The sequence below is a fragment of the Leptonychotes weddellii genome, chromosome 2, assembly GCF_054177405.1.
Source record: "Leptonychotes weddellii isolate Sample4059 chromosome 2, ASM5417740v2, whole genome shotgun sequence".
NCBI lineage: Eukaryota > Metazoa > Chordata > Mammalia > Carnivora > Phocidae > Leptonychotes > Leptonychotes weddellii.
In genome coordinates, this window is record NC_138370.1 from 114,802,804 (window position 1) to 114,819,938 (window position 17,135).

The 17,135-nt window shown below is 36.4% G+C and overlaps 1 protein-coding gene across 1 annotated transcript in view; it reads right to left on the reverse strand.

The window, feature by feature from the left end:
* The window catches only part of PTPN13 (protein tyrosine phosphatase non-receptor type 13), a 203,483-nt gene that overhangs the window by 19,670 nt on the left and 166,678 nt on the right, over window positions 1-17,135 (reverse strand). The window contains exons 29-37 of the mRNA XM_081813137.1: window positions 14,422-14,663; window positions 12,930-13,088; window positions 12,265-12,436; window positions 11,955-12,165; window positions 8,762-8,832; window positions 5,844-5,905; window positions 3,607-3,700; window positions 2,353-2,490; window positions 2,166-2,254 (exon numbers count right to left, since the gene is read on the reverse strand). Coding sequence (XP_081669263.1) covers window positions 2,166-2,254; window positions 2,353-2,490; window positions 3,607-3,700; window positions 5,844-5,905; window positions 8,762-8,832; window positions 11,955-12,165; window positions 12,265-12,436; window positions 12,930-13,088; window positions 14,422-14,663 — 1,238 coding nt within the window. The remainder of the gene's footprint in view (window positions 1-2,165; window positions 2,255-2,352; window positions 2,491-3,606; window positions 3,701-5,843; window positions 5,906-8,761; window positions 8,833-11,954; window positions 12,166-12,264; window positions 12,437-12,929; window positions 13,089-14,421; window positions 14,664-17,135) is intronic.

A 17,135-nucleotide genomic window follows, 5' to 3' on the forward strand; every position in this document is an offset into this window, starting at 1 on the left:
AAAAAAAAAAAAAAATAGCCAAGATATGGAAGCAACCCAAGGGTCCATCAACAGATGAATAAAAAAGATGGAGTATATATACACAATGGAATATTACTCAGTCATAAAAAAGAATGAGTTCTTGCCATCTGTGACAACATGGATAGACCAACAGAATATCATGCTAAATGAAATAAGACAAAGACAAATACCATATGACTTCACTGAGATGTGGAATCTAAAAAATAAATGAACAAACAACAGAAACAGACTCATAAATACAGAGAATAAACTGGTGGTTGCCAGAGGGGATGGGGTGGAGGGGGAGTATGGGCAAAATAGGTAAAGGGGATTAAGAGGTACAAACTTTCAGTTATAAAATTAATCACTATGTTGTATAATTGAAACTAATATAACATTGTATTTCAACTATATTTCAATAATAAAAGTTAAAAAAAAATCCACAAAACTTCCAGGGTTGTAGAATACAATGTTAAGAACCAATTCAGTAAATAATCTACAATTCATTTATAGTGATTCCAGAGATGCACCTACGAAAAACTGAGTATTTTAGGAAGTTGTAAGAAACTTAAAATTACTCAAATATAGGCAATATTCTAGAAATACAGGATGAAACAGAAAACTTTTCCAGAATATTGGCTTAATCTTCATTTTAGCTATGGAGATTAGTCATATTTCTCTTTTTTGAATTTGTCTGCTTATGAATATAATTTCCATAGTGATTTTAACACATTTAGAGTTTGATACAAATGAAACTTCATGTTTTTATCTCAGTACTTTGTTTCCTCCTTTCCTGAATTGTTTTTTTACTTTCTTTGTTTTGTTTACTCTTAGTTAACATCTCTTCTGAAGCAGAAGTCCCATATATTCAAGTGTCAATTTATTAATTGTAAGGATGGACTGCCCCAAAATGTTTGGTCTTAAACATCTTGAATTCTCAAGGTGCAAGTTTGTGGGATCTATCTGTACTTTGGTGGTAGAACAACTTATATGATATGAACTTTAATTAATTAGTTAATTAATTAATTAAAGACCTTTTATTTGAGAGAGAGCATGAGTGGGGGTGGTGGGGAGGAGGAGAGGGAGAGAGAGAAGCAGATTCCCCACTGAGCAGGGAGCCCGATATGAGGCTCAATCCCAGGACCCCAGGATTATGACCTGAGCCAAAGGCTGATACTTAACTGTTTGAGCCACCCAGGCACCGCTGAACCTTAATTTTTAGATTTGTACTGGACAGTTTTACATCCTAATTTCTTCCAAGTGAAATTTGAAATCATTTTGGCAAACCACTCTGCTTCTCATTTAAAAAAAAAAAAAGTTGAAATATTTTATGGGACCATATTTAACTTATGGGTAAATCTAGGGAGAATTTAAATTTTAGGTTTTTCTATCAAAGAATAGAAATATTTAATATTTCTTTTGCTTCTTTGTAGAGCTTTAAAGTTTTCATAATATAGGTCTTACACATTTTGGGTTGAATTTATGCCTATAGCTTTTATTTGTTTTTAACTATTGTGAATGAAATTTTACTTTATTATATTTTATAACTGGTTAAAGCAAAGACTATGTTATGGACTGAATTGTGATCCCCCAATTCACAGGTTGAAGCCCTAACCCCCAATGTGATAATGTTTGGAGACTAGGATCTTTATCGAGGTAATTAAAGCTAAATGAGGTCATAAGGATGGGACCCTAATCCAACAGGACTGGTGTCCTTATAAGAAAAGGAAGAGACACCAGGAGTGCATGAACACAGAGGAATGGCCATGTGAGGACACAGTGAAAAGGTGGCCATCTGCAAGCCAAGGAGAGCGGTTTCATCAGAAACCAACCCTGCTGGCATAGTGATCTTGGACTTTCAGCCTCCAGAATTGTGAGAAAATGAATTTCTGTATTTTAAGCCACCTAGTTGGTGGTATTTTGCAATGGCAGTCCAAGCACACTAGGACAGGTTACAAACGCAAATGCCTATGGGAACCAGAGAAATACATATAAACCTGTGAATGCCAGGGTCAGGGCAGGGGGTGAGCAGTGCTGGGAAATCAGAAATGGTGGAGGCAGGGGAGGCAGAGGTTAAAGCCTTAGCAGAGAAAGCAAGCTTAAGGAGATACATAATTCTAACAATATACAGCATCCTAGAGTGTTTATCTAGGTATTATCCTTACCTCTGTAAAATCTTCAGGTAATGGTGAACCATCACAGTCTGTATCTTCTGCTCTCCCTTCAGATAACTGCCCATTGGTTTTCAATGAACCTGGGAGAGAAATAAATGGGCCAAAAGGAGTTAAAATGCTCCCCAGAGGCCTTCTTGTACTCTTTAGTATACCGGCTTATTCACTCTGGTTCATCTACCTGAAATACAGGCATCTCCTGCTGCATTATTTTGGTTTAAAAGATTCTGGGCTTCCTCATCCACAACATCCAGCAGAGACTGAATAACTTCAGCTTCTTGAGGATCATCATAGATATCATCTTCTTGTACATGAGATTCTTGAAAAACAGGAATTTACGTGAGATTTTACTTTAAAAATATTGATATAAGAAAGAGACACCGTGTCAAATCAAAGATAGCAGGTCTTTCAAATTTTAAGCATCTCCTTTGAAAAGCAGCCAGGACTGGAAAAGCAATTTATACTTGTGGAACCTAGACATTTCTAGTCCCAACATGACTCTGGCTGCCATGACAAAAGACCATACAAATACAACTTAAATAAACCAAAATCTATGTCTGTGAATCAATAACTTAATGATTATTTTCCTAAATTAATCCCAAATTATTAATTCATGAAAGAAATTCAACTAAAGAAGTTATGTTACAAAAATTAAGGGTATACTGGGGTGCCTGGTTGGCTTAGTTGGTTAAGGGTCCAATTCTTGGTTTTTGGCTCACGTCAGGATATCAGGGTCATGCGAGCGAGCCCCCACATCGCACGGTGCATTGGGTGTGGAGCCTGCTTAAGATTCTCTCTCTCTCCCTCTGCCCAACACCGCCCCCACCATGTGTGCTCTTGTGCACACACGCTCTCTTAAAAAAAAATGAAATAAAATTTACAAAGATTAAGGATATAATAGGGCAGCCCAAACATCCTCAAGAAATATTTTCTAACTTATTAGAATTGCTGCTTCAAAGAATATAAGCAACACTATCAAACAAAAACAGCCATCTTGGGGCGCCTGGGTGGCTCAGTCGTTAAGCATCTGCCTTTGGCTCAGGTCATTGATCCTGGGGTCCTGGGATTGAGCCCCACATCGGCTCCCTGCTGTGCTCGGCGGGAGGCCTGCTTCTCCCTCTCCCACTCCCCCTGCTTGTGTTCCCTCTCTCGCTGTGTCTCTGTCAAATAAATAAATAAAATCTTAAAAAAAAAACAAAACCAGCCATCTTTTCTATCATTTAAAAATATTCTTAACATTAGAGATGAGAATGAATACAGTACATTTATACAGTAATGCAGCTAACAATAAATTTTACATTGTTCTTTTATTTCTTTGAACAACAATCCTTCCATTTTACACTATAGAAACATGTAAACCCAATACCTAATATTTCTTTGTTACCTGAATTATTAGGGCATTTAGAGTAATTGGATGATTGATTTGGAAAACTACCTTTGGAGAGAATCAAGTTTGCTGATCCCTTCATCTGATAAGTAGAACATTTTCCTTCAGGGTACAAAACTTCAATTATTTCTTCCCCATTAACCTGAAGTATGAAACCAGAGCAAATCATTAGTTTACTATATTACTAACTTCCAAGATTAGGGAGGGACTGTAGATTTCCCTACCATGTCCTTCTCTCCCTCTTTCTTAGTACAAAATCCATTTTATATCTGCCCATAATAGATCAGTGTTTCTAGGAAACATCAGTACAATGGAATGTACAAAGAGGATGGGACTTTCCATCATTGAAAATCTCTGGAAACAGATTACATAACATCAAATCATTATTTTTATTCCAAGAATTCTCACAATGTTTACTATTATGAATTTTGAGTTGCCAAAGAAAACTCTATTATGTAGTATTTCTTAAATCTGTTTGACTGCAGAAATTTCTTTTTTGAGGCATATCTTATGGGACTTATCTTTCATAAAACTTTTTAGGAAAGTTTTATAGGATCATTAAACTCAGAAGTTGAGGGAAAGGGAAAAAAATCATCTTTTAAAAGTATTTGTGAAGCTGTGACTTGGACACACACTTTAGTTTATCATTCTAGTCAACTGCTGGGTATAAAGATTTTCAAATCTAGGCTAAATCTCACCTCAATTTAAGAAAAGTAACAATGGGTGCATAACTATAAATTAATTATTGAATAGAATGTAACTTTCTAATTCAATGGTAAATTGTGAACACTTCATGGTGCATGGCCTATTGAAAGAAAACTGATTTGAGCAAAAATGCAAAATTAAATGATTAGAATAAATTAAAATAATTATATACAAATAAAAGGTGGTTTGCTCTGAAGATCTTATTCTTTTTATCAAGACAAAAAGTAAAAATGGTAGATGTGACAGAATTATTTCTTCATAACTAGTGGTTACATAATGTCAAGTTTTACTGGATTGTAAAACTCCAATCTTTACGTGAAATTCATAGTACAGACGTTAGCATCAAGGACAGAATATTGTTTGAGAGACTTCCTGAAAGAGTTGAACTCCAACAAAAAAATGTTTGAAATCATGAGTAACAGAGATCCTAGTTTCTAAGAGTTTCATATTAATTTAAACAGAAATCCTCCCCTTCTCCCTTTCAACAACATCCTGATATTTAAAAAGAAAATGAACACCATACAGCATGACTAACACTAGATATACATGAAAATTCCGGTGTTCCAGCTGTGTGTAATTGTAGACTTTATGAATAAACAGGGAGTAGTGGGTGTTGTTGTACCTCAATTATTTACGTGTCCCAATCATTTCTGCCTAATAATTCTTCTACTGCAATATCTTTTCAGGATTTGCTGGACCAGTGAGCTGAAAGACATAGAATTTTGACCTTCCGGTCACCAAATTTTCCTTCTATGTTAAATCCAGCTCTTATCCAGAAATCTTGTTGAGATGATAGGGTTTTCAGATTCCTAGGAGACCAATGCCTCAGCTCTGGATCTTACATGGAAAGACTTTCAAATAGTGGGGTTCTGAATAGACTGTACGGGATGTGTGTGGGATTAAACAATACCACAAAATGCAGATCCAGCTGGGATCATTTTAGAATGTACATTACATGCCAGAAGAAAATCATAAAAAGAAATGCTAACCAAACGAATGGGAATACATAAGGCCTTAAAGAGAAAGCTCAAAGTGGAATTTGGTTATGTATTAAAGTAGTTTCGTTAAATCACCTCCAGATTTTTCTGTGCTAATCTTAAATGACTGAGGTTCTTACATTTGATTATGTGGTGAAGCATTTTCCGTATCTTTTAAAAAGCAAATAAGCCTCTATCTTTTGTCAGTACCATCTGTACTGGAAGGACAGAACTGTCATTTGAGAGTCACTGCTGCTCAACACTAACCCAAAGGACCAATTCTACTCTTAATGATGTATGTTCTCTTCTGGGTACAAAAGAACTGTGCACATTAATAAAAAGATCGCACTAAAGCTATCTATACAAGTAATTAGTTATATAAGAGCTAAATATGTGCTAAATGATGGAGGGTTGCTTGTGTGGGGGCTGTTCACTGTGTGCTTTACTTAGCAAGGCTATGAGTTCACTAAAATAGATTCCTACTATCACTACATGTACCTAAAAAAGGCAAATATTCAAATGTGAAATCAGTTTGGTTCAAGACAAACAAGCTGGTTATTCAGCTAAGGAAGCATGACACGAAGAAGGTGGCCTTTTCCTTACCTTGGAGAATGAATTACTAGGAGTGAGGGCAGGCTTGTGGCAAGGCTCCACAGGGTGATGACCTGAAAGGGACAACATAGGAAGTCAGGGAAGAGCCAGCTGGAACCACAGTAGGGACATCAAAATAGTGAAAGAAAACCCACATTTCTGTGCATGTGTCTTATTTTTGTTAGTACACTGGAAGAGGTCGTATTACAAAGAGATTTAAAACCAACTAGATGGAATCAAATATTATGAAAGGGTTTATTCCATGGAAAAAGCTAATTTCTTGAAAGAAAATACTGTAGTTTGTGTGAGAGCTCAGTTTGAGCTGAATGGTTTTAGTGTGAGACACTGAATATAAATTATCCTGACTGAATGTGAGAGGTATCACATGTGCTGACCTATACTCACTTTACTATTTAAGGGAAGGTAGCAAGCCATGTATATCATTTCATAAAGGCTATCAATTTAACACAGTAAAATAAGTTATGGATACAACTAAATAGAACTTTTAATATATGTCTAAACCAAATGTTAATTTTAACTCTTAGCCATCAGTATGAAGATTCAATACATATACTAAAATGAAATTATGTCTCTTACAGTTAAAAAGTCATATTTAAAAATAATTTGCTTCATTAAAATTATATTTTTATGAGATTTTGAAAGATACAGTAGAGTTTGGAAAAGTTAAAAAGGAAAAAAATAGAAAAAAAATACAGAATGACCTAAAAATAATTCCACCCAGAGGGGCACCTGGGTGGCTCAGTGGGTTAAGCAGCCGACTGGTGATTTTAGCTCAGCTCATGATCTCATGGGTGGTGAGGCTGAGCTCAGTGTGGGGGTCTGCACTCAGCAGGGACTCTGCTTGAGAATCTCTCCCTCTTTCCCTCCCCCAACTTGTGTGTGCACACACGCTCTCAAATAAATAAATAAATCTTTTTTTTTTTTTTAAGATTTTATTTATTTATTTGTCAGAGAGAGAGAGAGGCAGGCAGAGGAAGAAGCAGGCTCCCCGCTGAGCAAGGAGCCCCATGCGGGACTCGATCCCAGGACCCTGGGATCATGACCTGAGCTGTAGGCAGATGCTTAACCGACTGAGCCACTCAGGCGTACCTAAATAAATAATTCTTTAAAAAGTTTCCATCTAGAAAGATGAAGGTTGACATGAAATTTGTAGGGATGAATTTCTATAATTATGTGGATGATGTTACAAAGAGCCAAGAATGCCTTTTAATATCATTTCCAGGAGATATAATACATTATTTAACTTCCAGGAAAAATACTGAAAAAAGCATACTAATAATAAACTACTGGTTCAAAAAATCATCCTGGAATAGTACAAAACATAATAGTTTATTATTTGTTATCTCTCCCTCCTGTTCCCCTAACTGCCCCTCACCTTCTCTGTCTCTAAGCAACAACTAATCTGCTTTCTGTCACTATAATTTGCATTTTCTATAATTTTGAATAAATACAGTATAAACTCTCTTCTGTCTGGCTTCTTTCCTCCGAGGTTTTATTTTGAGGTTATTTTGATTATGTTGCTATATGTCTCAACAGACCATTTTCATTACTAAGTAGTAGTCTGCTGTTCGGATATATTGGTTTATTCATTCATTTTTGGACATTTGAGTGGTTTGTGATTTTGACTTTTACAAAGGAAGCTGTACGGATATATGCTTTTTGTGTATGGATATATGCTTTCTTTTCTCTTGAGTAAACAGAGGAGTGGAATGGCTGGATCATATGGGAGGCCCATGTTTAAATTTTTAAGAAATTGTCTGTTTTATAAAATGGCTATGGCATTTTATAATCCCATCACTATAAGAGAGTTCCTAATATTGATAACTATATGATTTTCAGAACTCATAAAGAAATCGGTTCTGTGGGAGTCAAGTCAGAGAACCCCATTAAGACAGATCACTAGGCAGTTTCTACAAGGGGGTCAGGGCACAGTTCTCTTTAGCTCTGAAAGTTACAGACGACCCAGAGGTTACTAGAAAAATGCTCTCCTGACTATTCTGTGAGACAGTCCGACTCTAATGTGAACTGGAACTATCAGAGAGCAGCCAGGATCCCTAAGGCATTCAAGATAACAGAGGAGGAGGGGAAGAGCTCTGCTTCAGTATTTAGTAGATAAATCACAATTGCAGTAGTGAGATTCCTTTGGTATTTAGATACTACTGCCTGATAACCTAAAAGTTTAGTTATGTATGAAGTACTGAATTCACATTTCAAATACATTAATTTCAACCACATTCCCCTGTGTCTATCATTCTTATTATATTCACACTAGCATTTATTTATTTATTTATTTTTGTAATTTTTTTGTATTAGTCGCCATACAGTACATCATTATTTCTGATGTAACACTAGCATATAAAAGCTATGTTTACTGAGCCCAATTATGTAAATGAGAGCATGGAATCAGACACCCCAGGTTTAAATTCTGGCTCTACCATTTATTAACTCTGTGAGCTTGGGCGAGTTGTCAAACTTCTCTGTCAGTTTCCCCTTCTAAATGGAGGATTATAGTTAACACTGTTCTCACAGGGTTGTTGTGAGGACTAAAGCAATTAAAAGAATGCTTAGTCCAGGATAAGCATTAAATTTATGTTAGCGACTGCCACAATTACTAACACTACAATTTCTATTATTATGCTAAAATGTAAGGCAGATACTTGTATATTCATTGCCATACTTACAATGACCAGACCAATGCCTGGTACAATGAAGAGATTCAGTAACTGTCTGAATAAATTATTATGTGACAATCATTATGATAAGCTTTTCAGATATTATTATTGTATTTATGCTTCATTATAAACTTAAAAGATAGATACCACTGATATTCTTAGTTTACTGATAGGAAAGAGAGGAAAAATATTTATCTCTGCATAACTACCTGTATCATAAAATGAATGTATCCTTACCATTGGCTTTGGTTGACTGTGGAGTTGAAACAGCAGACCTCTTAGAACTTGGGACCACTGGATGACCATCTCTGTGTCATAAAAAAAAAAAAAAGAAGAAAGAAAAGGAAATTCCAAAAGAAGATGTTTGTTTAAATAACCTTTGAACCATTTGCTAACTATTGAGCCTCAGGAATTTTATTTTAGATGGGCTTCAGGGGGGACTAGGCACCCCTGAAGCTGTAGACAAAATTTGTATCAATTTTCATCTACGTATTTTCTGGAGGGAGATATTCTTTTTTTTTTAAAGATTTTATTTATTTATTTGAGAGAGAGAATGAGAGAGAGATAGCACATGAGAGGGGGGAGAGTCAGAGGGAGAAGCAGACTCCCTGCCGAGCAGGGAGCCCGATGCGGGACTCGATCCAGGGACTCCAGGATCATGACCTGAGCCGAAGGCAGTCGCTTAACCAACTGAGCCACCCAGGCGCCCTGGAGGGAGATATTCTTGACTGAAAAAAGATTAAGAATCACTTCTTTACATGATTTTTCTCTGGGTTTCAGTTTAACACACTACCACATTTCCCCTCTCATTTAAAACACTTGTAATATTCATGATCTAATTACTTAGTTCACTGTCACACTCAGGTGATAATTCAAAGATAACTTAGGAATTATAGATCACTACATTTTGTATATTTGAAGCCCTTGATACATATTTTTTAAAAAATTACTTAAAGTGAAAACCTAGACAAAATATATTTGTTTAAAGGATTATAAGAAGGATAGTATCACCCAATGTGAAAAACTGTCAAAAAGACAGCACCTTGGAAGCAGAGGATTAGTATGCAATCTTATCATTGCTAGTACTTGAGAGAAAAGGGAGTCTGCCTAAAGTATACAGTGCTGGGAGAAGCAATTTGCCATGGGCCCTGTATATTCTTCCTGGGTACCCCAGAAGTGCAAGGCACTGACTGCTTTTTATCTGGGCCAATTCTCAAGGCTATGTTTGTGGTGAGAAAGCTTGAGGAATGAGGTAACCTCTCTCTCCAAATAAAAAGCAGGTTTTCTTACAGGATGCCATAAAGGGGAGGGTTCCTCTTCTCCTCATGGTTTTCCCCTCCTGTAATACAACCCACTGCATGTTCAGGAATCCACTAGGCCCACATACGTCATCTTCAGGAGACTTAGAAGATGTGTGGAATTGACACCAATACCATGCCCATGCTGCTTGCGGTTACTCAAAAAATATTTTGTCTCTGATCCAAGAGTTTCATACCTTCTTCCAGCACCCAAGAAACAGTAATTGGCTGGTTTATTAGCTTGCAAGTCCAGTAAGACCACAGACTCTGTACAGTTCTTGACATACAGATAATTACCACAGATCTCTACCCCTCTGTATGGCTACCCTTTGGACTTTAAAGAGGACAAATATATACAGTAGTGGAGGAAGCTTGAGGAAGAATGAAGGGGAAAGTAATTGTGACTAGCACCACTATATCTGTAGTGACTACACTGAAGATAAAAGCAGAAAGGCAAAAGAAAGTGATTTCAGGGCTCGGGGAAAGGGTACTCTATGGATTTTGAGGCAAAAAAATTCAGTTAGATCTATGGTTAGCAGAGATATTAATTTTCACAAAAATATTGTCCAGGCTGTTTGAACATTTTCCTCCTCCACTAATTAACATTCAGCTACATCTATGAAAATAAATGTATGCCAATCAAATTTTTAGAAATATAAGAGGGAAACAGAGCAGGGATTACATTCAAAGGAAAAAAGCACGTAATCTAATTTAAAGGTTTAGAAGGAACAAATGTTTATGATCAAATGATTTAATTATAGTTCCTATATTTTCAAAGACATACTATGTAAAACTCATCATGTATCACAGATAAAAATGTAACATAAACCTGTAACCTAGAAAGCCTGGCTGTATGTACACTGTAGTAGGCAGAATAATGGCCCCACAAAGGTGTCTACATTCTAATCCTCTAAACCTGTGAATATGTTACCTTACATGGTAAAAGGGATTTTGCAGATGTAAGCTGAGGATCTAAAGATGGGGAGGTTATTTTGTACTATCTAGGTAGGCCCAATGTAATCACAGGGTCCTTATAAGTGAAAGAAGGCAGGAAAGGCAGAGTCCAGAGAAAGAGATGTGACAACAGAAGTAGAGTGTTGTCACTGCTGGCTTTGAAGATGGAAGGGGGCCATGAGCCAAGGAATATGGGGAATCTCTAGAAGGTAGAAAAGGCAAGGAAATGGATTTTCTTCTGGAGCCTACAGAAGGAATGCAGCCCTGATAGCATCTTGATTTTAGCCCAGTGAAACCCATTTTGTATTTCTGACTTCCAGAACTATTAGGGTAATAAACTTGTATCATTTAAGCCACTATATTTGTAGTAATGTGAAACTAATACATACATTTTTTTCCAATTTATTTATATTATTAAGTGAAAGAAAAATGCCCATTAGCACTTCTTATAATGTGAAATTGTTATATGGTGTACTGAAAGTGGTAATTCTATGCCTCATTGGTCGTAGACATGAGGTTTGGGTAGGACTGACTTTGCCCCAGCTCTGGGAATGGGCCAGGACTGGCCTAGGCCAATCAGTATATTCTTATCCCTTTGCCTCAACTCAGGGACTGGCCTTAATTTAGGTCTAAGGCAATCAGCAGACAGTCCTTGGTTTACCATGGTCATTGGGAGGATTGTCAGAAGACTGTTCTGGATAGTGCATCACCATTTTACCTGATGACCACGTCATCTTTGGACTTTTAAAATCATATAAACCCTTTATTGTTTAAACCAAGTTGAGTTGTATTTTTCTGTTACTTACAACTGAAAACATGCTGACAAACGTCGTAACTACCTTATTGACAGCTGCAAACATGTATCCAAACACTAATCCACTTAACGTGCTCTTGGAATCTCCTATCAATAATTCTATTCTGGGGGTGCCTGGCTGGTTCAGTTGGAAGAGCATGTGACTCTTGATCTTGGGGTTGTGAGTTCGAGCCCCATGTTGGGTGTAGAGAGTACTTAAATAAAAAATGTAAAAAAAAAAAAAAGTCTGTTCTAACTTTATTAATTCTTGCCAGTTTAGTCTATGAGTTACTAATTTAGGAATATCTTTTTAAGATAGCATAAGTGTAATCAACAGCCTGAAACTTGTGCAAACACACAAAACCCATAAGTAATTGCAGAGTACCTTGTTGCTTTCAGCACCACCGAAGGAAGTGACATGTCTAATGCTCTCTTAGCTTCTTCCAAGGTCATTCCTTGAGTGCTGACTCCGTTCACATAGTGGATGATGTCTAATAGCTGGAGATTACCCTCAATGGCTGCATCTGACCTTGGATTGATATCACTAATATATACCACTTGATGAAGGCTGTCATGACCTCCAGATAAGGAAAAACCTTCAGGGAATAGAAAATATTGGTTTTCTTAGTCTTAAGAGTACTTACTTTTAACCTAGCCAAGAAAATCACACTGCACAAAGCTTGAATGTGCATTACCCAACTCCTCCTTGTGGCATGTTAATGTAATGTCAGGTAGCAAATGAGGCAGCACTGGCATCCTGGGTAATTCTAGAATTCGTCCTAGAACTAATCTGACTGTCTTGGGTGCAGCTCGGAGCAGATTCACTGCATCTGTGTGAGTCATGTTTGTAACATCTGTATCATTAACCTACAAAAATGAGAAAGAGGCAAAACAGGATTAGAAGTTGCCATGAAAATACAGTAATCTCCCTAGCTGTATATTAGCCAGTAAGAGAGTGGTCTCTAATTTTTTGCTAATTCCCTTTACTGTGGAAATCATAAGTACAATGATTAAGTAATTACATACGAAATAATAATGTAAAATATAAATGCATCATTATTTTGTTAATATTGGAAATTTATCCTCATACAAATTTAAGAAACTTTCTGTCCTTGATACCCAGGATAGCTTAAAGCTTATGCTTTAAGTGAGATTAGAGGCACTTCCTAATTAAAAAGGGAACCGTAAGCATTCCCTAAACTGTTAACTATATAAAGGCCTTATCTTTAAGAGGTCGGGATAGAAAATATAAACCAAACAAATAAATGGAGTGTTATATTAACTCAACCTTCTTGTTCTCCTCCAGCTCTGGCTTAGTTTTTGGCTACATTTGCACAAATCCATTTTGGTAATGTCTTACCTTTATGAGCCGGTCCCCAGGTCTTAGCCTTCCATCACTTTTGGCTGGATCCTGAATGACATCATGAACATAACAACCAATACTCTGACTGCCTTTGGTTACTGTAAAACCCAGGCTTCCTTTTTCTGATTTAATTAGGGTAATGAGGAGTTCTACTTCCTAAGGGAAGAAAACAGTGACTCTTTAGGTTGTCTATTTTTGCCCATCAATGAACAGAGAGGACTGTTATTTTTACTGAATAAAAGAGGAGGAAATCAAACCTTAAAAGGTTACTGATCTTAACCAAGTGAAGAAGCTAGGTCTATCCAATTCTAGATAGAATGTACTCCCATGTAAAAGTTGGGTTTAGATACAACACTATGTGTTTGTCTAGACAGCTGAGACAAAACTTACTCATGCTTCAGCTTTTGTATTTTCAGGATAAACAAGGACACATTGGTGGTTATACGTTGATGATTAAGGAATATATTTTCAGCGGAAGTTTCAGAAAAATTCTTCATATATTTCTAAACAGTCAAGATAGATGCCAAGAGCCATAAAAGAAAAGGTTTTCTTGTACAAACACGAAGCCTTTGGTGACTAAATATTACAACATCATTTAATTATATAAAAAAATTTTTTTAAAAAAGATTTTGAATGAGATATGAAGGTTGCTTATAGCTTATAGGGTGATGACACACTTCTAAAGCAAATCATTCAAAGATTTTCTTCTTTCTGAGAAAAGATTATTTTCTACTGCTGAGAACGAAACTGAAGATGTAGATGTTACACACACACACACACGCTTCTAGGCAAACCAGGTATCTGGAGAGATTAATTCCAAAATGATTTTTACGATTTTTATGTGGTGAGATTATCAATGGCTTTAATCTTTTTTCTTTGTTTTTTAATTTTCCTACAATAAATATTTATTACTTGGATAATAAAAACAATATTGAAAAAGGCTGATTTCAATCAAGGTAAAGGATATTATTCTTGAACATTCGGCTTCCATACTGAATGTAAAGGTTTAGAAGTCCTAGGGCTATTAGTACAATGTAAAGGATTCCATTTGGGCACACACAAAAAAGTGTGGAGGAGAAAAAAATTACATGCAAACTTGATTAAAAATTAAATAGGTAACTCATCAGAATTTGGGAAATAGCAGATACTGTCTTAGGTGCTCTACGTATATTTCATTTAATCCTTACCACAATACTATGAGGTTACTAGCCCCATTTTATAGCCAGAACTACTAAGGCTCAGAAGAATTAAGTAATTCTACAGGCATCTGCCCAATTACCGCAAGTAAGTGGTAGGGTCAGGATTTATACCCGGGTCTTTTTGCCTTTCCCTTGGATTCACAGCACAGAAACACACCAGACATGTTATCTACTAGCCATGGATATGAAGCTACTTTAAAAGACTGCCTTTTCCCTAAAGGGAAATTGTGTGTGACTACATCTTACTTGAGAAAATACGGAATTTTCTTAATACAGAGGAAACAACTCACCAGCTCAAAGTCTTCAAGGTGGTTTTCCAAGTCATTTTTCAAAGATGTCAAGCTTTCTTGTCTAGTTGGTTCAGAAATGTGATATGTATGATATTTATCCATTGAATTAGTGGAAGCAGATTCTCCAAGAGTCATATCCGGTGGTAGAGGGGAAGGAGGATTGCTACACAGACAAAAAAGCAAGACTATTTTCAAATACCTTTCAATCCAATATAGTAAGTTTGTGCCACAAACCGAAAGTGCTTAACAAATATTCATGTCTGCATTTGATTGCAATCCTAGCTATTTTTTGCCTGACTCTGGACTACGAATTCATTTCATATCTGTTATATGCTAAAATTACCAATTTTTATTCTCTGTTCAGGTTTTATTTTGAAGCTCTTTAAGCTGCATAAATTAGTAAGACAGGTTAAAAAATATACTTTTGATTCCTAGTTGTTAATTCAAGGCTGAAGCTACTGTTATCAGAAGCCTAATGTGTGTTTCAACCAAATAAGAAAAAAAAAATAAGAAAAGAATACAAATCTGTTGGCATTTTGTTCTTTCATTCATCTATTCTCCTCTGGACAAAATGACAAGACAGAAAAACTCACCTCAAAAAAAAAGAACAAGAGGCAGTACTGATTGCCAGGGACCTAATCAATACGGACATTCGTAAGATGTCAGAACTAGAGTTCAGAATGACGATTATAAAGATACTAGCTGGGCTTGAAAAAAGCATGGAAGATACTAGAGAAACCCTTTCTGGAGAAATAAAAGAACTAAAATCTAACCAAGTCGAAATCAAAAAGGCTATTAATGATGTGCAATCAAAAATGGAGGCTCTAACCGCTATGATAAATGAGGCAGAAGAGAGAATTAGTGATACAGAAGACCAAATGATGGAGAATAAAGAAGCTGAGAAAAAGAGAGATAAACAACTACTGGATCACGAGGGCAGAATTCGAGAGATAAGTGATACCATAAGACAAAACAATATTAGAATAATTGGGATCCCAGAGGAAGAAGAAAGAGAGGGGCAGAAGGTATAATGGAGCAAATTATAGCAGAGAACTTCCCTAATTTGGGGAAGGAAACAGGTATCAAAATCCAGGAGGCACAGAGAACCCCCCTCAAAATCAATAAACATAGGTCAACACCCCAACATCTAATAGTAAAACTTACGAGTCTCAGAGAAAAAGAAAATCCTGAAAGCAGCTCGGGACAAGAGATCTATAACCTACAACGGTAGAAACATTAGGTTGGCAGCAGACCTATCCACAGAGACCTGGCAGGCCAGAAAGGACTGGCATGTTAAATTCAGAGCACTAAACGAGAAAAATATGCAGCCAAGAATACTATATCCAGCTAGGCTGTCACTGAAAATAGAAGGAGAGATAAAAAGCTTCCAGGACAAACAAAAACTAAAAGAATTTGCAAACACAAAACCAACGCTACAGGAAATGTTGAAAGGGGTCCTCTAAGCAAGGAGAGAGCCTAAAAGTAACATAGACCAGAAAGGAACAGAGACAATATACAATAACAGTCACCTTACAGCCAATACAATGGCACTAAATTCATATCATTCAATAGTTACCCTGAATGTAAATGGGGCTAAATGCCCCAATCAAAAGACATAGGCTATCAGATTGGATAAAAAAACAAGACCCATCGATATGCTGTCTGCAAGAGACGCATTTTAGACCCAAAGACACCCCCAGATTGAAAGTGAGGGGGTGGAAAACCATTTACCATGCTAATGGGCAGGAAAAGAAAGCTGGGGTTGTAATCCTTATATCAGACAAATTAGATTTTAAACCAAAGACTGTATTAAGAGATGAAGAAGGACACTATATCCTACTTAAAGGGTCTATCCAACAAGATCTAACAATTGTAAATATCTATGCCCCTAACATGGGAGCAGCCAATTATATAAGGCAATTAATAACAAAAGCAAAGAAACACATCAACAACAATACAATAATAGTGGGGGACTTTAACACCCCCCTCACTGAAATGGACAGATCATCTAAGCAAAAGATCAACAAGGAAATAAAGACTTTAAATGACACACTGGACCAAATGGACCTCAGAGATATATTCGGAACATTCCATCCCAAAGCAAGAGAATACACATTCTTCTCTAGTGCCCATGGAACATTCTCCAGAATAGATCACATCCTAGGTCACAAATCAGGTCTCAACAAGTACCAAAAGACTGGGATCATTCCCTGCATATTTTCAGACCACAATGCTTTGAAACTAGAACTCATTCACAAGAGGAAAGTTGGAAAGAACTCCAAAACATGGAGGCTAAACAGCATCCTACTAAAGAATGAATGGGTCAACCAGGAAATTAAAGAAGAATTTAAAAAATTCATGGAAACCAATGAAAATGAAAACACAACTGTTCAAAATCTTTGGGATGCAGCAAAGGCAGTCCTAAGAGGAAAGTATATAGCAATAAAAGTCTTTCTACAAAACCTAACACTACACCTAAAGGAGCTGTAGAAAGAACAGCAAATAAAGCCTAAATCCAGCAGGAGAAGAGAAATAATAAAGATTAGAGCAGAAATCAATGAAATAGAAACCAAAAGAACAGTAGAACAGATCAACGAAACTAGGAGCTGGTTCTTTGAAAGAATTAATAAGATTGATAAACCCCTGGCCAGACTTATCAAAAAGAAAAGAGAAAGGACCCAAATAAATAAAATCATGAATGAAAGAGGAGAGAT